The sequence below is a fragment of the Hylobates moloch genome, unplaced genomic scaffold (genome assembly GCF_009828535.3).
Source record: "Hylobates moloch isolate HMO894 unplaced genomic scaffold, HMol_V3 SCAFFOLD_5, whole genome shotgun sequence".
Classification (NCBI taxonomy): Eukaryota; Metazoa; Chordata; class Mammalia; order Primates; family Hylobatidae; genus Hylobates; species Hylobates moloch.
In genome coordinates, this window is record NW_026652280.1 from 132452691 (window position 1) to 132475266 (window position 22576).

The window sequence follows — 22576 nt, forward strand, 5'->3', positions numbered from 1 at the left end:
TGATGTTGTTGTTGCTGTTGTTTGTTTTTTGCAGATTTTTTAAGTCTTGTCTAAAAATGTTCCAGCAGTTTTGAAACACTTTAAAAGTTTGGGTTGCTATTTTACATGTAGTTACTTAAAGTAAATTATTTCTGCTAAAATAGGTAAATTGTTTTAATGTCTTTAATTTTTGTAACCATCTTTACCTGTGACAGTGACCAATTCTCTAATTTACTAAGTTTAAAAGCTGTCATAACTAAACAGAATGACTTTATTAAGTAAACTGCAAGAGTGATGTTTTGTTAGGCTAATAGGCATTTTGGTTAGTGATTTGTAAAAGAGCTGCCCAAACAAGACACTTTGAATTTTTGTTTTGTTTTTGTTGATGGGAAGGCAGACTTAGATATAATAATAATGCTCAAAAATTGCCCTAGATTCATTTTAGAAATGATGTACACATATAAGGATTAATGTTAGATAGGTTTGAAACTAGTTTAAATGTAGAAGTTAGATTCTCAGAAATAATTGGAGATTGACAAAAGGACAGTGAATAAACTTTAAAAATTATAAAGTGTGGGGTCCCCAGTTTAATAATCAGGAGGAGCAATAATAGAAATCCAACTTTGATTTCAGTTTTATGTAATCTTCCTTCAGCTTCATATGCTTTTCTTTTTGAAACATACCATTTTAGGGAGTTTTTAAAAAATTTATATTTTCACTTCAAAACATTGCAACAACCCAGTTATTTTTGTTTCTATAAAAATTAATTGAAACTTTATAAGTTTATAAGCCTATCTGCAGATAGTTCTAAGTGGTTCATTCCTCATATGCCAAGCATTGTGCTGTGATGAGAGAACACATGGTTGGCAAACAGACATACATGGTCTTGATTTCCATGAGATTATAGTCTAGCAAGGAAGACATGATCTATTTGAACTGTGGTATGAGCAGTGATGAAAAGTAGAGGATACTATAGAACATCTCACAGGAGATTCTACTCTGGTTTGGTGGTAGTGGTTTTGCTGGGGGATGGGGGTGGTCCAGGAACGTTTCTTTGAGGAGGTAAGCTTTGAGCTGAGATCAGAATGAGTAAACAGAGAAGAAGGAATATTCCAGGCAGATAGAATTACATATAGACAGGACCCTGAGCTGAACAGTTGGTGTTTTTCAAACTGTAGGCCCATGACCTATTACGTGTATGAAACCAAGTTGGTGAGTTGCACCCAGCATTTTTAAAAATGAAATGGGATGGAATTTTTAAAAACTCACATACATCCCGTGGAGCCTTACCCAGAAGCCGTGCCACACACAAACATAATACACTTAACATGTATACTGGCTCATTATGTAAAATTATTTCCTGGTAAGAGTCATCGTAAACAAATACTGTTGGAAGAATGAGAAGGAGGTGTGTGTGTGGCAGGAGTGTTGAGAGCCAGCAGGTGTGTCTCCATATGACATTGCACAGGTAGGTAGGAGCCAGATCTCATGTTGAGTTTTATAGAGCATGATAGCTTCTCACTTGTCCTTTGGAAGTGTTTTCAGCAGAGAAATGACATTATGAGATTTATGTTTGAAACGTTCACTCACTACATTTGTGATGAGACAAGAATGGATGCAGATAGATCGTTAGGAAAGTAGTATAGTAGCTCAGAAAAGAAATGATGGTAATTCACTAGTGTGGTAGCAGTAGAGAGAAGTGGGTTGATTAGAGAACCCTGTAGATCAGAAAGGAAAGTGAACTATGGAGTTGGGTGAGATATAGGAAGGAGTAAATGATACAATAATATATCTTACATACGACTAGAAACGGATATTACATAAAACTTTCTAGTGGGCCAGGCGTGGTGGCTCATGCGTATAATCCCAGCATTTAGGTAGGCTGAGGTAGGTGGATCACTTGAGCCTAAGAGTTTGAGACCAACCTGGGCAACAGAGTGAAACTGTGTCTCTACAAAAAAAAAATTTTTTTTTTTTTTTTTTTTAGCTAGCTAGGTGTGGTGTTGTGCCCCTGGAGTCCCAGCTACATGGGTGGCTGGGGCGGGCACATGGCCCGAGCCCAGGAGTTTGAGGCTGCAGTGAGCTATTATAATCAGACCACTGCACTCCAACCTGGGTGACAGAGCGAGACCCAGACTCAACTCCTTACCCCTTCAAAAAAAAAAAAAAAAAAAAAACCCAAAAAACTTTCTACTGTAAATTTTATAGAAGTCCTTAGTCATCTACCATTTTTAAAGTAGCCAAATATTCAAGACAAAATACTTGAGAAAAAGTGTCAGTAATAAAATGTGAGTTAATTTAATTCCTCCAGTTATTTCCTTTTTGATTTCCAGAGATACAAACAAGATTAGAACTTTGAACTCTGGAAAGGTAAAATGAGGGTGAAGAAGAAAATAACTATGATTTTCTTGAGTTCCAGCTATGTGCCAGTATTAGGTGTTTTAACATATGAAGTCTTCTAATTTTGTGGTCCCTTTTAATCCTCACACAAGCCTGTAAATAAATGGTACTGGTCACATATCTAGAAAATATTAGAGCCAGGATTCAAATCTAAATTTTTCTCATACCAAAAGATTACCTTTTTACTACCATCCTGAGATTATCAGAAATATTTCTCTGATGATCATACATTTATTTATTTAACCAGTCAGAGTATGTCAGATTAGTGGGTACCCTTGTAAATTGTTTTCAACAAAGAAATATCCTTGATGAGACTTGGTAACCCAGGATATGTCATGTGTGTGTGTCTGTGTATGTGTATATATATGCATTATTAGGAAAAACTAACTGTAATTGAACTTTTATGTTCTTGACACTTCTGTATCATCACGTCATGTAATCCCTGCAATAATCTCCTGAGATAGGTGTTGTCAGGATGTTACTCCCATTTTATAAATGAGCATACTGAAGTAAAGAGATGAATAGATCATATAGTAAGTGACAGAAGAGGATTTTAAAAACAGGTATTTCTTTTTTCAAAGCCCATATCTCATCTTTATTTTTGAAGGTGATGTCATGGAAGGAGAATATGACCTTCTACTAAGTGATGTTGCAGAACAACTTTTACAATTAAATAAAATTCTGTACCTTAGGAATCAAGAGGAAGTTATTAAGAGCATGGATTTTGGCATCAAGGCAGATACAGGTTTAAGCCCTAGTTCATTATCAGTTGAGAGCTTAGACAAATTTTTAACCTTTAAACCTCAGGTTCCCCATTTGTGAAATGTAAAGAACAGTAGTTTGCATGTCAGAGTTGTCAGAATTACTGGCATTTAATAAGTGGAAACTGCCATTATCAATAATACAGTGATTGACTATTGATTTTTGATTTTTAAAAATTTAAAAATAGGATACCAAGGTGGGCTGTGGGCTGTTTGTGAAAATCTAGTGTAATGTTTCCCTGGCTGATTTAGTGTTTGTGTTTCTTTCTCTCTCCCTGCTTGTTTTTGTTTTGTTTCTTGCCCCCTTAAGGATTTCAGTTTTTCTGACTGTTACATGAAAGGATGATTGCTCACAAACAGAAAAAGACAAAGAAAAAACGTGCTTGGGCATCAGGCCAACTCTCTACTGATGTTACATCTTCTGAAATGGGGCTCAAGTCCTTAAGTTCCAACTCTATTTTTGATCCAAATTACATCAAGGAGTTGGTGAATGATATCAGGAAGTTCTCCCACATGTTACTATATTTGAAAGAAGCCATATTTTCAGGTTTGTCACTTTTCTATTAGCATTCTTACTGGATAGTTTGTAAAATTTTAAATGCTGGCCTAGCAGATAAGTTCGTACACCGTGGTAGGAACAGGGTATTCTGCTTTAGTTATTTTAGTGCTTTTTTCCCCAAATCTTTGATGGTTACAGTGTAAACTATAATCAGATAATAGTGTAGTACCTAATAGAAACTTCAGTGTGAGGGAATAAAAATACAGAAAAGAAAAATATCTTTGATTCCTGTGGTTGGGTCCATTTGACGTAGGAAAATTTGAGATCATTGGAATTTTAACCTTTTTGTTAATGGTAACACAGTGCATTGATTGGTCTTAAATAAGCAGACTAATGTTTATAATTTACATTGTTGTTACCTAAATTCACCTTTCTACATTTCAGATGAAGTTTTGGTATCTGAAATGACTGCATTTAAGATTTTTTTTTCTTTTTAACAAAAATCAGACTTAATTCTGTTTTGCCGATCTGTAACATCTTGAATTAAGGGCTAATCACAGAATTCTCTGTCTAGTTAGAAATGGATAATAGAGCATGAGACTCTGTTCCCCTAAAGTAAGATTGTATATCTCTGGCTTATTCTTAGTACCTGTCTTTCAATGTTTAGTGCCTCTTAGGTCTAAATTTGATGGCAAGGATAATAAATAGTTACAAAAACAGCTCCTATTCTTTTGTGCTAAATGGCAGTTTCATTTCCATATTCATAATGGTATGTCTAGATATAAAAATGAAGATTCTCAGTGTTATTTATATGAGACCTCTTGGGACTTTATAGAAATTTGTAAGATTTCAATAAATATTTCTATATATGTATATAGGTTAAATACTTATTTTCTGATGGACATTTTGAAAAACTAAAATTGTATCTTGTGCTTGTACTAAATTTAAGAGTTTATTTGTAATCTGTTATTTTCAGGTTGAAATGCCCAAAATGACTGGAATTGAAGCCTCAAAATTGTAGTATTTGAGTTTTCCTTAAAACAACAGTCACATAAGTGATTCTTTTGAGAATGTGTAAATATTAGAAAAGTTGTTCATATTCCCATTCATTTTAATAGCTTGATTTTGAAGTCTGCTTGTGGATGATTAAATGGCAGTAAAGTTACCTAAAGTTATTGTTGAAAGATATCCTAAATACATTAAGTATTATAATGGTAGTAAATTTACCAAAATGATAAATTTGCCATTTATTTAAAGAAGCATAGCTTTGTAATAACAATTTGTTCTTAACTAGGTTAATTTTTTAAATTTATAAACAATAAAATATATACTTCTTGATGTACAATTCATTAACTGGGTTGATTTTTAAGGTGAAATTTAAAATGATGTATTAGTTGACAAGTCATTTACCTTGATTTAAGGTGTAAAACCTGGTTTTATTTAATGCATCAATTTAAATGCATTTTTATTAGTATAAATAAGATTTCTAGTTTGGATTTCTATTTGTTTTTAGTTATTTTCCTTAAAAGATTTATATCTCTTAAAAATCTTCATTTTACATAATGAGGCAGTACATAAGAGGAAGATGCCATATTTTTGGCATTGCTTATTAGCTTTTAATTCACGTTTGTTAATTGTTAAGCTAAAAAGGCAGCTCTTAAGAATAAAAAATGTAGATATACAATTAAATCATCTTTTGGTTTAATCAGAATACCATTTTCTCTGTAATAACTTTTATCTGTTAATACCTTTATTACTAACTGAAGCACTAATGTGCAGTCACTTGACTTTTGTCTCTGATGTTTAATCATAGGTTGAGGCTAGTCTTAGATAAACAGCTTCATGATTGGTTTATGGCCACATTTTACTTTCCCCAAATAGTTAGAAATGATATATAATTGTATATGGCACTTTTCATTTTACAGAGTACTTTGTCATACAAACAAGTTTAATCACCCAGTCCCCTCAAAGGCAGGTACCTTTAGCTCCGTTTCACAGATGAGATGTATGTATAACTCATGTGATTTCATCAACATCTTACTGCTGATAAATAATGGCCAGGTTATACAGTTTGGTTAAACTGGTAGTAAAGGATGGCAGCAAAAGCTCTGAAAAGAGAATCAGAATTTAAGTTCTAGGCCTAGTTCTACTGACTAGCTTTGGAATGTGGCTTAATTCATTTACTTTTTTGTTAAGAATGAGGCACTTGTGCCAGATGCTATCAGTTTTACAAATCTGCGATTCAAAATTTGATTAGAGTTGGAGATTATACATTGTTCTGAATGTTGGCAGTTTATTCCTAAGAAGACAGCAAGTATTTGTTTTCAAATTATATGAAAACAAATCAACGAAAATTTAATGAACATTTCCCAAGTGAGAATATGAAGCTCATATTGTAATCGTCATTGAGGAACTGATTAGAAAAAATATAAATGTCTGCCAAAGAGCTCTGTACTCCCAACAGGGTTAAGATATGTATACAGTTTATCTCTGATTTTCAAATTTACAAATTAAAATAGAGAGCTTAATGTGGAAGATTAGAGGACTGAAAATATTCTATTCTTGCTGGGGTAAGTTAAGTGACAGAGTTTGGTAATTCTCTTTCCATTACTTAACCTCCAGGAGGAGGTAACCTTGTAGTCTTATACAAGTAGCAGATGTGGAATTTGAAGTTTTAGATCTCTATCCAGTGTCATTAAGGTACATTAGGAGTAATTACAAAGTAAATGTTCTATCTTATATGAAAATGCTGAAGGCACTCAGTTATGCATATGCATGTTGTGTTTAATTATAACACTGTAGATTAATATATGTGCAGTGTAAGTACCAATTCAGGTTTATGGTTTCCTCCCCATGGAATAATGTGTTCTAAATTCTAAATAACAGATTCATAAGTGCTTTTCAAGTTTATATAATAATTTTTAAAGTCTGCCATTGTGACATACCTCCCCATTTTCATGTGGGATATCACTCAAGCTCAAAATCTGGGAATGTGGAAAATGTAAAGGCTTTTTTGGGCTAGAAAGAATAATATAAAATATCTAATTGTTCTGCTACTCAGTGCTTAGAAATATTAACTGCCATTTAAAAATATATTTGAGGGAAAATCAATAGTCTAATACTTTCTTATAGCTTTTTCATTATATAGTACTATTTTAAAATGGATATTTTGGTTTGTGACTATGGTGCCTTGTTTTTCTTTTTTTCTTTTTTTTTTTTTGGTTTGGTTTTTAAATAGGTTGGAAAGGAAGATAAAAATGTATGACCAATTTCAGATGAACTAGTCAAGTTCTCTTATTTTTAAAAGATGCTTTCTAATTTAAGAGTGTATCACCTTTATATTATATATAAAGAAAATAATGCTGACCTCATAAGTGATAGCTTCTGATGAATTGTTTTTACAGGACTATAGTCAGAAGTGGTATGTTAACTTTCTAAAACAAATTTTATTGAACAGTTAGGTTGAATAAAAAGTTTTTATTGAACTTTTCATTAAAATGAAAAGTTTAATATCATTAAATAATATATTCTGTTATGAGAGGTTCTGCATAAATTTGTAAAGTCTTCATTGAAATCCTGTCTTGTGGATTAACTCAGTTCTTTTCCCAGGGAGAATGTACAGGAGGATGTGTAAATTTCTTTTTCAGACAAATTGCATTGTTACTTTAACCATTGATGCCTCTTACTTAACTTTACAGTGTGCCAGAAATTTTGTGAAATATTAGAAACGTTAAGCTGCTAGCCTCATATGTGTACTGCTCTGTCTTATCCTAGAAATAAATCTTTTTAGAAGTGATTTCTAATGGATATCACTTAGAAGTTAATGTGAATGTTAATAGATTATGGTTTAGTGACTGGAAGGTATGAAATGAATCTTTGAGAAATGAAGTATGAAATACAAGTAGCTCATTTATTACACCTGTACCAGTTCTTGGTGTATTAGATTCTTTTTCTGCATTTGCTTAGAATGGTTTATATCATTTAACAATGTTTATAGTAGTAACTAGCATATTCATTGGAAGTTAAAGCCTGTTAAATTGCAGATCGCAGAGTACTTGTCATTAAGCTTAATTTCTTCAACCATGTGGCAATATATCATAGTGATTAGGAGCACAAATTCTAGACCCAGGATACCTGAGGTGGAATCCTCATTCTCCCACTTGCTAGTTGTTTGTAGCCCTGGGCAAGTTATTTATCTTCTTCCTTTTTACTTGTTTCTGTGTCTATTAAAAGGAGATAATGGGGTTTTTGTGACGCTTAAATGAGTTTATGTATGTAAAGCTCTTAGAATAAGCATTTTCAAATGTCAGTTGATATTATTTTCATAATCCCTGGTAGCTGAATAAAGTAAGTTGCTGTTTCTCAGGCTTCACTTTTATCCTGTAACTTCAAAAGCCATTACAGCAAAAATTAGGAGTTTCCTAGTGATAAGTTCTGAAACATTTTTTCTCCTTATTTTCATTGCTTTCCCTAAAGAGGTTAAGCTGAATTAACAAGATTGATTTTCAAATTATTGTCAGGTTTTTTTTTTAATGAAAGAAAACATCATGGTTTTTTCATTTATTTACTTAGGCATTTCCATGAAGTGTTGGCAATATAAACACTGTGGGATTTTGTTAATGCATGAGAACAAAAAGTGGAGCTGGCTAATCTGTCTTCACTTGATAAGTGGAATGAAGGAGAAAATAAATGGCTCAGATGGGTTAAACAATAAATTAAAATTGAGATTACTGTATTACAGAGAGAGTAGATAAACAAGCAAACATTGGGATACAGGAGTTTTACTATTCTAGATAACTAGTATTAAGACTTTGGTTGAATTTTATTATATTCACATCTATAATAACTTTGTAGTATAAATTAAATTTCATTACATTTACAACATGGCCACTATGGTATTTAAAAATTATCTTGTATTTAGTTATATGACTAAGTACTATAACTTGAGAGGTATAGAAATTTTTAATAAAACATATCCTGAATGACTTTCATTTTCAGATAATTCACCAATTTAGATTTTACACAGCAAATGAAATTGAAACTTAAATGTCTTTTCTTCCTTAGTCAAAACATTGTGGGATCTAGCTATAAATGTATTTGTTATTGAACATGATTGTGAGGCAAATCTGTTTTCAAAGGTAGTTTGAATGGCTTACAGAATTACTGGTAATAATTGCCATTTATGTATATTAAGACTGTAAAGTAGCTTTATTTCTACATTTGATATTCACAGTAACCTTTTAAGGTAGGTAAAACATGTATTATCAGTTGTGTTTTTACTGAGGATGAATCTGAGATCAGAGAAGCTAAGAGTTTTGTATGTGTTCATTTCAAGGAAGTAGCTGATCAAGGGTTGGAATCCAGGTTTCTCTATCTAAATCTATTGTTTTTTACTGCATCAAGCAGCCACTTAACTTTCTTCAGTTTTGGTAAAAATGGAACTTTTTTAAACCATTTATGACACAACTAGTTGAGGGCTTGCTAATTTATGAAGTTCCAACTGAAATATTATTAGAACATGCTCATGACCTAGTAGTTTACCCTTCTGCCCAAATATATAGAAAAGTTTATGAACCTTTGTGATTAGCATTTTCTTTATTTGGTCATCATGTTCATTTCTTTTGATTTGTGGGCTTCAGAAGTGTATTCAATTTCAGGAATTGGAATTCTTTATAGTGCAATTTAAGGAGCTTCTGAAACTTCTTACTAAAATAATTCTGATGCTATTTTTTTAGTATGTTAGTTGGGGACAACTTCAACATCTGTTTATTAGGGCTACCTTGTAGGAAAAAAAGGAATTGCAAGTTCGTAGACCACTTGAGCTGCCACCAGTTATTGGAGTGTTTTGCAGTTGCAGTGATTTTTTTTTTCTTTTATTTTTCTTGAAATCCAGGGACAGATTGGATATAGTGATTCTTAAGAAAAACTATAGCAGGGACTCCCAGGACCTTTTCACCCTGTTAAAAAAAATTACTGAGGATCCCAAAGAGTTTTTATGTGAGTTGTATCTATTAGAAATTAAAACTGAGAAAATTGAAAAGCATTTAATAATTTTAGAAATATATGGATTTCTACATGTTTAATTTCCTTGACTCTGAGAAGACCACAATATTACTTTGGTTTGTGTAGGCATTTAGGCCATTAGTATTTTGTAGTTTTTGCCCAACACTAATTTTGAATATTGATGGTTGTCATTGGCACTCTGAAAATCAAGCTCTTTTGGCCTGAGATTTAATGTTTCCTAAGTCTATTAATACCTGAAGATTTTATTGTAAAACATTAGAATAGGGGATAGAAATAACTTTCTTTTCTAAGACTAACGTTTATTAGGTTTCAAAAAGAGGGCAATGTAACTCTCTGTGATGATAATCACTCCACCTTGGTTTTGGTTAAGTCAGCAGAAGTACTAGCATATACCAGCTTTATTTAGTTATGTATGTGCCAAATAAGAGATATGACTGTACAAAACTGGGGAAAAAAATAGCACATCAGGAAGGTTTTATAGGCCGGGCACGGTGGCTCACACCTGTAATCCCAGCACTTTGGGTGGATCACCTGAGGTCAGGAGTTCGAGACCAGCCTGACCAACATAGTGAAACCTTGTCTCTACTAAATGAAAAAAAAAAAAAACAGACGGGTGTGGTGGCGGGCACCTGTAATCCCAGCTGCTTGGGAGGCTGAGGCAGAATTGCTTGAACCCGGGAGGCGGAGGTTGCATTGAGCCGAGATTGCACCGTGGCACTCTAGCCCAGGTGACAGAGTAAGACTCCAACTCAAAAAGAAAAAAAAAAAAAAAGGAAGGTTTTATATTTTTTTTACACCTATTCAAATTATATTATTTTCCCAGAAGTTTCCTTTATTTCATTTCTACTAGATTTCATTTCAGAGCTAACCTATATAATTAACCTATTTCTACTAGTGCATAAAGTATTATGTTGGTGCAAAAGTAATTGAGGTTTTGGCTATATACATACATATATATGTAAATATATGTATGTATATATATAATTTTTTTTAGTGGCCAAATCTGCAATTACTTACTTTTGCACCAACTAAAAATAGCTGCAAACATTTATGAAGGGCCTACTGTGTTCCAGCCACTGTTTTAAGTGCTTTATGTGTTTTAATTCATTTAATCCAACAACCCTGTGAACTAGCTACCTTATCTTTTTATAGGTGAGGAAACTGAGGCACAGAGGGGCTAAGTAACTCACCCAAGGTTTCTCAGCCATGGAGTTAGAATTCAAAGTCAGGCAGTCTGGTTTCAGAGACTATTCTTTTCAACCACTATACTGTATTGCCTCAACTAAGTAAACCTACCAAACTAACATTACCAGTTATAAAAAAGATAAAATAGGCCGGGCGCGGTGGCTCATGCCTGTAATCCCAGCACTTTAGGAGGCCAAGGCGGGTGGTCTCCATGGTCAGGAGATCGAGACCATCCTGGCTAACACGGTGAAACCCCGTCTCTACTAAAAATACAAACAATTAGCCGGGCATGCTGGCGGGCGCCTGTAGTCCGGCTACTACAGGAGCTGGACAGGAGAATGGCATGAACCCGGAGGCGGAGCTTGCAGTGAGCGGAGAGATCGCGCCATTGCACTCCAGCCTGGGGGACAGAACCAGACTCCGTCAAAAAAAAAAAAAAAAATAGTGATACTTACTAAATTAAGACAGGTATTTAAACTGCATATTCACATTTTCCCTAAGAATTATAAAAATTGTAAATGAAGTTTTAAAATTATGTTTATGGTCCGGGCGCGGTGGCTCACGCCTGTAATCCCGGCACTGTGGGAGGCCGAGGCGGGTGGATCACGAGTTCAGGAGATCGAGACCATCCTGGCTAAAACCCCGTCGCTACTAAAAATACAAAAAAATTAGCTGGGCGTGGTAGTGGGCGCCTGTAGTCCCAGCTGCTCGGGAGGCTGAGGCAGGAGAATGGCGTGAACCCAGGAGGTGGAGCTTGTAGTGAGCCGAGATCGCGCCACTGCACTCCAGCCTGGACGACGGAGCGAGACGCTGTCTCAAAAAACAAACAAAAAATAATGTTTATGGGGAAAATTTCAACAGCACATAAAATTCCTAAAATCTTTTACCTACTTGTGTTTCATTTTAAAAATAGACTTTATTTTTTAGAACAGTTTTAGATTTACAGAAAAATTGAGATAATAGAAACTTCCCATATAGTGCTATACACTGTATTAACATCTTACATCTCTTAGAGTTAGTGAGCCAGTGTTTGATAACCAGTAATAATGATGCATTATTATTAACTAGTGTCTATATTCAGATTTCCATAGATTTCCTCTAATATTCTTTTATTATCTTCCAGGATCCTATCATATTACATTTAGTTTTTTCTCCTTAGGTCTTCCTTGGCTGTAAGCTTCTCAAACTTTCCTCATTCTTATTTTAAGGAATATTGATTAGGTATTCTGTAGGATGGCGCTTGATTAGAATTTGCCTGACGTTTTTCTCCTCATTAGACCGGGGTTATGGGATATTGGGAGGAAGATTACAGATGTAAAGTGTTGTTTTCATCACTTTATATCAAGGATATTTACCTTGAACATGATTTGTCACTGTTGATGTTGACCTTGGTCACCTGTCTTCAGTAGTGTTTGTCAAGCTTCTCCACTGTCAAGTTACTCTTTTTGTCCTCCCTTCCATACTACACTCTTTGGAAGAAGTTAGTCTGCATAGGTCATATGTAAGAGAGTTATGTTTCACCTTCTTGAGAGCAAAGTATTTGCACACATTTTTTACAGTTCTTTTACACAAGAGATTTGTTTCTTTTCCCCTGTTTACTAATGTATTCAATCATTTATGTCAGTATAGACTCATGGACATTTGTTGTATACTTTAGGTTATAATCCAATACTACTTTATTTGTTGCTCACATCGTTCCAGCTTTGGCCATTGGAAACTTTCAGTTGGTTCCTGTGCACCTTTGACATGCCCTCCTCACTGTGGGGTGTTTTTTGTTGTTTGTTTTAGTTTTTTTTTTTTTTTTTTTTTAAAGTTCTTCCTTCCTTTCTGGCATTACAAGATGCTTGTTACTTATCTTGAACATTTCTGCCCCAGTCCTAGAATCAGCTGTTTCTCTAAGGAGACCTGATTACTTTCATTGGAGGATAGTATTAGAAACCAAGATCTGGATGCTAGGTGTGCTTGTTGCTACTGTCTGTCATTTCTTTTAGGCCCTCTCAGCTAACAAAGCAAAGAAATATATATATATGTATGTATATTTTTACATATAGATATTTATATAGACATACATATTTTATGTGTACATTTTCATGAATATATTTATATATACATATATACATATGTGCACATACATTTGTATGTATATATACATATGTATATATATTTAAGTATATACATGAATATTTCTATATGTAGTCATACAGAAATGTGTATAAAATATATAAATGTGTATAAAAATATATACTTGTATAAATAATATAGATGACTGCATACAGAAATATGTGTATATACATACATGGGTCATACTGAATGAGTATGACCCATCACAGTATTCAGTATCACATTGAATGAAATAATATCCTTTTGTTTTTAATAGTGCCTAGCACATAGTAAGTGCTTAATAGATATTAACTCTTATTAAACACCAATGCTGTGTAAGTTTACAGAAAGGAAGATTATATAAGAGTACTGTACTTAAAGTGGTTGTCTTGTCAGACTTTTGAGGATTACTTCAGGGGTTTTAAAGGTAGGGTGATTATACTTTCTGATTTACTTGGAATGAAGATCCTAGAATGTGTTTGTTGTGCTAGCATGACTGTGAGTAGCATCCCCCTTTCCAATGGCAAAAGTATTTTGGTTTGAATGATAAATTATATAGTCATCTTATTTAAGGGGTAATAAAACTGCATCGCTCTGACCTAGGATGATGTAAATGAGTGGAGTAGGCTGGGAGAAAATGAATGAGCACTGAGAAGAAACTCATCTATCTAAGAGAGTAGCACTGCTCTGTTCCAGCTACTGTGGCCAAGGAGGAATGTGGCCCTGAGTGTAAAAGATTTTGATTTTTCAGGAGTAGGCAAAATCTAGACTATGTGTAATGATCCCTCAATTTTTCATCATTGACAACTAATTCAGTTTTTCTAAAAAGCACAACTCATTAAAGCTATGTACATTTTATCATAGGTAAATTATATCATAATTTTTAAAATGTATCGGTTAAATGATGATCTTTATATGCCTAAGAGTTACTGGATATGTTAAAAAATATATGATAGTAAAACTATAAGGCAAGAAAAACTTACCTATAAAGTTGGCTCAAGGGAAGTCTGGAGCACATATTAAGACTGAGAAAACTGAAAAATGAAGTACTTAAATTGACCATAACTGTGAGAGCCTTTGAAATCCTTAATGAATTAAAATGACTAAGGATTTTCTGAAGGCTTTTTAAATTGTATGTAATTGCAACAGTGAAGATAGAAATGAACATGTAGTAGGCAAAAATTGTGTAACCAGTGCTTCGACTTGAAATGTGCTTCAGATGATGTTTTGTAGTTTAGATTTGTGGAACTTTGCTCTGGAAATAAATAATTTTTTTTTTCTTTTTAAAGACTGTTTTAAAGAAGTTATTCATATACGTCTAGAGGAACTGCTCTGTGTTTTAAAGTCTATAATGAATAAACATCAGAACCTCAATTCTATTGATCTTCAAAATGCTGCAGAAATGCTCACTGCAAAAGTGAAAGGTAAGGAAGATATAGTAAAAGTGGGTTGCTGTGGACAAAAAGGAGCCAAGTGACATATTTTGGTCTATAGTGAATATATAGCCAATTCCTCTCATTGCATTTGTGTGATGTATGTTAATAAGGAGTTATATATACTTTGATATTGAAATATTCCCACTAAGTCACACCTAAAGCTTTCTTCCTTTTAAAAACTAACTTTATTTGGCAGCAAATACTTTAAAAAGACTTAACTTTAACCAAACAACTGATGTTTAAAATTTGAGTTTTTTTATGAATGAGTGCATGCTCTTTCAAGGTGATTGGTGTACAAGAAGTCTTTGTTATGTGAGGACAAATTGATGTTGGAGAGTGGTAATCTGTAGTGACTACTTAAAAGAGGGCATCAAATAGAGAAAAAGAAGGCTTAATTGGGACCTTATTTTAAAATGTGAAAATGAAATTAAAATTGTAAAATAAGTTTATCATATATATGTATGGGTGTATGTGTGTATCTACAGCATATATGTGCTAAAACTTAGCATGAAGAATTGGACCATTATCCTCTGATGAAATGACTTGCCACTCAAAGTTGTGAAAATTATTCTGGGTTGCAGTATATAAAAGAAGGATTGAGAGCGAAGTGAGTATTTGAGAAGAAATGAGACAGGAGGCAGGGAAATTAGGAGATTGTTAGGAATAATGGGCTAGATGAGGGTTGAAGCTGAGGGCTTAAATGAGCAGAAGCTGGGGTGTGGTAGTGGTAGAATGCGATTTGTTATATAAGAAGGAATGGATGTCAGTTTGACAGAACGACACTGGTTGAATGTTAGTGGTTATGGAGAAGTTCAGTGTTGAAGATGTGTGGACTTGGGAATTGTTGATGTATAGGTAGTGGAAAAGGATGACATCAACTGAGTGTGCAGAGTAAGTAGAGGACTGATGTGAGATCCCGGGGACAGAGAGAAGATACAGAGGAATTGGAGAAACACCTAACAGGTAGGGAGATGCACCTGCAAGGAGGTGACGTGGAATTTTAAAAGTGCAGGGTTTTAAGAAGTGATTATCAGTGTTAAATGCCACCGATAAGGTAAATGGATTCAAAGTAATAAAACTACAGTAAGTGACCTTTAGGGAGCAGTGATGTAGCAATCAGAGACAGACAAGGTAACACCAATACTGTGATCAATTCTGTGATAGAAGTATGCCTAGGCACCATGGGAGCACAGAGTAAGGAACTCACTCTAGGCTGAATGAGGAAAGGAAGCTCTTCTTTGGGGAGAGGGATTACCGGTCCTGAGTCGCAAAGGTCAAGTAGGCATTAACTGGGCTGGGTTGGGTGGGGATGGGGCTGTGATACAAAAACTCTGGGTGAGAAGAACATGATGAGATTGGTGAACAGGATCATATTTGGAGAGGCTAAAGGGCATGTGTCAAGGGATGAAGCAGGAAAAGAAAATAAAAACCTTGTCTACAAAATATAGTTCATATACTTAAGGAAACCACCCCTGCCAGCACTTTTTGACATAGATTTATCATGTTTGTGTGGTTTCCTTTTTTCTGTATTTCAAACACTGAAAAAAATGTAGATGATTTTTAAATAGGAAACATAGATAGCTTCTTCTGTCCTGACTTTTAAAAATGTGCTTAGTAACCAAATTTGTTTCTAAATAGATTGTTTACAAGTACCATTTAACTTTACTTAGATAGGGAAATTTGTGTCTATAGATAGTAAAATTTCCATGCTTGGAAATAGCGACCTAGTTCAATTGTTGTCAGTAGCTATTGTGTGCAGTCAGGATGTCCTGGGGAAGGAGTGCGCCTGTGTATAGTTGGTGTCCACATTCCAGAAACAAACTTGAAGAGAGTGCTCTCTCAGATACCTTGAAGATCTTTTTGTCTTTGAGGAAAAGCAATCTTCTGAATATTATTTTCCACTATTACTATCTTTACACTTGGGATTATTGTTACTGTTTTACTTTTGTGCTGGATGACATTTAAAAGGGGAAGATTATTTTGTTGTTGGGAAACTTCCTCTGTTTCAGTAGAACTCCATGAGACTAGAACACTTTAAATATTGTGTTTTCTTTGTGTTAAGTTTATATGGTTTATAATAAAACCTCTTTCCCTGCCCGAACTCTCACATTTGAGGCCATTTAAAAATATTGATACCTCAATTGAAAAATATTCAGCAACTTGAAAAATTGAGGTCAAATCAACTTAATTAATGATTTCATTTAATAGTAATTTAGTTTTCAAAACCTGGAAAGGCAGAGGGTAAGTAGAAACCATTTTGAGTATCTGTTCAGTGCCAGCCAGTCTAAGTGCTTTAAAACCTGTAAATGTACAGTAGTAGCTATTTCAGAAAGGAAAAGTTTCTGGGACAGAAAGATGTTTGGAATATGGAGATCCTTTATATTATTTAAGGTTTCAGTTTTTTTTTTTTTTTTTTTGAGAGATGGGGTCTCACTCTGTTGCCCAGGCTGCAGTGCAGTAGCATGTTCATAGCTCACTGTAATCTTAAACTCCTGAACACAAGCAGTCCTCCCACCTCAGCATCTCAAGTAGCTGGGGCTACAGATGTGAGCTGTCACTCTCCCAGCTGATTTTTAAATTTCTAAAATTTTTCATAGGGACAGGGTCTTGCTATGTTGCCCAGGCTGATCCTGAACTCCTGGCCTCAAGCAATCCTCCCACCTTGGCCTCTAAAATGCTGGGATTACAGGCATGAGCCACCACACCTAGTCCATCACTGAGTGTTTTTTTTTGAGATGGTGTCTCTGTCACACAGGCTGGAGTGCAGTGGCATGATCTGGGCTCACTGCAGCCTCCACTTCCTGGGTTCAAGCAATTCTCCTGCCTCCACCTCCCGACTAGCTAGGATTATAGGTACGTGCCACCACGCCCAGCTAATTTTTGTATTTTTAGTAGAGATGAGATTTTACCATATTGGCCAGGCAAGTCTCAAACACCTTGACCTCAAGTGATCTGCCTGCCTCGGCCTTCCAAAGTTCTGGGATTACAGGCATGAGCCACCGCGCCCGGCCCCATCATTTAATTTTAACTCTGACTATGTTTAAAAAACAGCAGTGACCTAGGTATATGACTTACTTTGGAGACATTAAGTATGAAATGCATTTTTTCAAATCTACCAAACAGTAGAAAAAAAAACACAGAATGACTTTAGAATCAGGGATGTGTAATCTTATTTGTATTACCACAGGTTTGAATGCATGAAGCGTGTCTGCTTCCTCTGTATAAGTAGTGAGAAATTAGAATCTTTACCCATATTTTTTATTTTAAATGTGGAGTTTATCTTTTAATAACTTTAAAAGAAAAATCTTTAGTTTTTTTCCTATTCATTCTAGTAGTGATTTGTATTTCCTGTGTGTTCTCCTGTTTCCAAGCAGGAAATTCAGTCTGACAAAATATTTGCAATATGGTAAGAGAGATACAGCCTATTTTTAAAGGAGATAAAGGTATCTTCAGAACTCAGTAATTTATTATGTACTATTTGTTTTCATTATTTTCAGTTATTTTGGTCAATCTTATTTCTAATAGAAATGAAAATAACCCTTAATTTAAGTTTTTTATGTTCTGCATTTTACCCTATATTTAAAAATTGGTAAACAAAAAAGAAAAATAATTCTTAATTATGACTCCAAGATTGTAGAAGCCTTGTATTTGTTTTGAAAACTTAAATTTTATTAATAGGCAGTTCACACAGAATCCAAATGGTATAAAAGTGTATTGAATGATGAAGTTTCTGTGTTGCTTTTACCATTAGTCACTCATTCCTTTACCTAGATAAGCAACAACCTTTATTGGTCTCTTGTGTGTTTTTTCAGAGATACACATATACAAGCAAATACATGGATGTGTTCTCTTTTTTAACCTCCTTTTTCAGAGATGGTAGCGTTCTGCACCTTGCTCATTGTCCTGAGTTACCTGCACATAAAGGGTTTCCTCATTCTTTTGTTATTATTTGTTTTTTCAAAGCTGTATGATTATCACTTATATTGATGTACTATAATTTATTTAATCAGTTAACTACTAATAGATGTTTGGATCATTTCCAGTTTTTTTCCTATTACAAACAATGCTTCAATAAATAGTCATGCAAATTCCTAGATGAATAATTGCTGAATCAGCAAGCATGTGTGTTTATATTTTTTGATATTACCAGATGCCCTCAGTATAGGTTCTGCCCTTCTGATAGCAGTGCTGAAGAGGCTGATTTCCTGCACCTTTGCCAACAGAACTGGTTACAGAGCTCTGTTATCCAGTGTGATAGTGAAAAGTGTTATCAGTCTAGGTTTGATTTGCATTTCCCTCATTTTGAGTACAGTTGAATATCTTTTCATTTGTTTCAATACCGTTTTTACATCCTTTTATGTTAATTGACCTTTTATCTGTTTTTCTTTTGCTGGTAGGTCTTCTTTTAGTATCGATTTGTAGAAATGCTGTATAAGTAAAATTAGCCTTTAGTCTTTGATTAATGTTGAAAAATTTTTTTACTTCATTTTTTGTCTTTTACTTTTGCATTAACATTTTTCAGTCTTTTTTATGGTTTCTGGGTTTTGAGTATTAGGAAAGGCTTCTCTGCTCTGAGATTATAATAGAATTCTTGAATGTTTTTTCTTCTGATGTTTCATGGTTTCATTTGTTGAATTTAAGTCTTCAGAAACATTGTAAAGTATCCAAGTGTCTAGTAAATTTATCAGGTAATTCATCTTTTTGCCACTAATTTGAGATGTCACCTTTATCATAAATACACTACATTCTCACATGTATCTATTTATGGACCTTATTCTGTTCCATTGATTTGTTTAGTTGTATGCCCAGACCACACTGTTTTTATTATAGTTTTTATGGCATTTTAGTATCTGGTAGGGATAGCTTGTTTAGAATTTTATTTTTTCCATGAAGATTTTTGAATTGGCTGTTTGGTTCTAAAAAATATCTACTGGTTTTTTTTTTTTTTTTTTTTTTTTTTTTTTAATTTTTTTTTTTAAATAAAAAAAAAAAAAATATATATTTTTTTTTTTCTATCCAAGAATATAATATGTACTTTGTTTCTTGAAGTTGTCTTTTGTGTTCCTCAGAAGCAACTGAAAGTTTTCATTAGGTAGGTCTTGTAGCTTTTTTGGTTTTTTTCCCTATGTATTTTATTCTTTTCTTTTTTTTTCTTTCCTTTTCATGCTTTTCTTCCATTGCATCTTTTAATTGAATGGTTTTTGAACTATGAACTCTGACTCATGACACCAAGTTGGTGGATTGTGACCAGCATTTTTAAAAAATGAAAGAGAATAGAAAAGAAAAATCAGAAGCAACACTCATTATATAAAACTCAAGTGTGTGTCAGAAATTTTATAGGTGTTATATAACTATTATGTGTGTATAGAATACTCAGTCATGATGCAATATGTATTTTTTCCCAAGGTTGTGGTCAAAAACATTTGAAAGTTACTGCTCTAATAGGTTGTATGAATGAAAGCTATTCAGGTGATTTCTTGAAGAGATACTAAACGTGTCTTAGGACTTGGTATTGTTATTTAATGGGGAACCCAAGGGAGGCAATTATTTAAACCTTAAGCAACATTTTAATGAGCTTTTGAAGAATTATTTTAGAGGGGATGGAGTGGAGACAGAGACACCAGTTAGGTTGTTAAATAGTTCAGACTAGAGGTAAAACGTGGGCTTTTGAATTAAATCAATGGCAATGGGATGGAAAGGAAGAAAAAATATTTTAGAGGCATTTTTGAAAGTGAAGCCAATGAGCTAAGGATTGTATGGAAAATAGCAGGTGGAAAGTAGGAGAAGAAATATATCAGCCTATTAGAAATGCGAATCTGGAGCTCGGAGGTTAAAACTAGACAGATAGTTTAGGAATTTGTTCCCTCAAAGGTATGGAAGTGGATGAGATTCTGTAGGGATACTGTATATAAAGAAAACCAAGGTTGAGAGCTTTAGAGGCTAAGTGGAGAAAGCCCTATGAAGTACAGATTGTGTACAGATAGATATTGAACAGAGGAACAGAGCTTGTGTTTACTGAATCCAAGCACTGTACTCTGGGTGCTTCACATTTGTTTTCTCAGTCATTCCTCTCAATAATATGCTGTTTTGCTTATGAGGAAATTGAAGTTAGGTAATGTGTCCAGACTAACACACAAAGTAGTAGAGACCAGATTTGAACTCAGGGCTGGAACTCCAAAGCCTTTTATCAGTATATATTACTGTTATATCACCTCTCATTTTGCAGATATGGAAACTGAGGCATAGAGAGAAGTTTGTCCAACATACATATTAAGTGGTAGTGTTGTTGAAACTTGCAAAAAGGTTTAGTAGTTTGAAGACTTAGAAGAAAAAAGACATCTAATTTTGACTGATAGGTTATTGTTGACAGTGTTTTGTGTTATTATATGATAATAATAGCTAACATTTTTGAACATCTTCTATGTAACAGGCTCTGTTCTAAGTTCATTTAATCTTCGCAACAGTTCTCAAAGTACGTAATTATCCCTATTTTATAAATGACGAAACTGAGTTACAGAGGAGTGAAGTTATGTAACATTGTAAGAGAGAGAGTTAGGATTTAACTTAGGCAGAAGTCTGACTTTGGAACCCATCCTCTTTACCAGGGGTTGGCACACAGGCTGGTGGGCCAAATCTGGCCAGCTGCCTGTTTTTGTAAATAAAGGTTTATTGGAACACAGTCTTATTCATTTATGTATCATCTATGGCCCCTTTCAACAAAATTGAGTAGTTGCAACAGACTGTATGGCCTGAAAAGTGTAAAATATTTACTACCTGGTCCTTTATAGAAAGTTTTCCAGGCCGGGCGCAGTGGCTCACGCCTGTAATCCTAGCACTTTGGCAGGCCAAGGCGGGCAGATCACGAGGTCAGGAGATCAAGACCATCCTGGCTAACACAGTGAAACCCCGTCTCTACTAAAAAATACAAAAAAAATTGGCTGGGCGTGGTGGCGGGCGCCTGTAGTCCCAGCTACTGGGGAGGCTGAGGCAGGAGAATGGCGGGAACCCAGGAGGCGGAGCTTGCAGTGAGCCAAGATCGCGCCACTGCACTCCAGCCTGGGCGACAGAGCGAGACTCTGTCTCAAAAAAAAAGAAAAGAAAAAGTTTTCCAGCCTCTGATAACCGTTAAAGTGGGTGAAAAGCCAAATCTTGAATTTATGGTTAACTTGGGAAGGAAGGCAATATAGGCCATGGCATGACCTATTTGTAGAAGTTCAGTAGTGAAGAAATGGTAAATGGATTGAATGGTAGCTTTAAGGAGAAATATGATAAAATGAACATTTTTTTCACATAGGAAAGATTTGAGTATGTTAGTAACATAAGAAAAAATGTCAATTGAATAGGAGATAATGAAGCTGTGAGGGAGGAGTAAAGTTGGTATAGGGTTTTGGAGAATGTAGGAAAGAGTAGGTATATTTATTATTGGAAAGGAGCCAAAGACTTTTCTTTGAAACACTGAGCAGGAGCAAAAAAGAGAATTATATTAGATATTAGAAATATAGGGCTGTTTTGAAGTCAGGCAAAGGCATTAGGAATAGGAATTTTCATTAGATGGCTATAACTTCGCTCAAGTAGAGATGAAGATAAGATGGTTCAAATGTTGAATTGATTCAATAATTATTCTTTTCACTACTCAACAGTTGTTACAATTATTATTTTTTAATCTCCCAGTCACGTTTAGTGTGATTTAAAAAAATTAGTAAGAATAATTATACAATTTTGGATAGGGTTATAAACTATTTTTTAACAGCTTAAAGTTAGGAAATGCAAGTAGGATTTACATTTTTGATGGTATTATAAATTACTATTTAAAGTCTACTTTACAATGTATTTTTATAAACAGCTTTATTGAGGTATGATTGTATAATAAACAATGGTGCAATTTGAAAGTTCTGACATATGCATCATACTCCCGTGAAATTGTCATCATTCTACCTGTATCTCTTGGTCCCCCCTTTCACAAATCTTGATATGTTGTTTTTTCATTTTTATTCTGCAAAATCCCTTTTTTTAATTTTTTGAGATGGAGTTTCGCTCTGTCACCCAGGCTGGTGTGCAGTGGTGTGATCTCAACCCACTGCAGTCTCCTGCCTCAGCCTCCTGAGTAGGTGGGATTGATTACAGGAGTGCGTCACTACCACCAGCTAATTTTTGTACTTTTACTAGAGACGGGGTTCCCACCGCAGTCTCCT

The 22576-nt window shown here is 34.4% G+C and overlaps 1 protein-coding gene across 2 annotated transcripts in view; it reads left to right on the top strand.

Annotated features, from left to right (window-relative positions):
* ARHGAP29 (Rho GTPase activating protein 29) overlaps positions 1–22576 on the top strand; it is a 68192-nt gene that overhangs the window by 2561 nt on the left and 43055 nt on the right. For both annotated transcript variants that reach the window (XM_032155318.2, XM_032155317.2), the window contains exons 2-3: positions 3451–3687; positions 14238–14372. In XM_032155318.2, the coding sequence (XP_032011209.1) occupies positions 3483–3687; positions 14238–14372 (340 nt within the window). In that variant the 5' untranslated portion in view covers positions 3451–3482. The remainder of the gene's footprint in view (positions 1–3450; positions 3688–14237; positions 14373–22576) is intronic.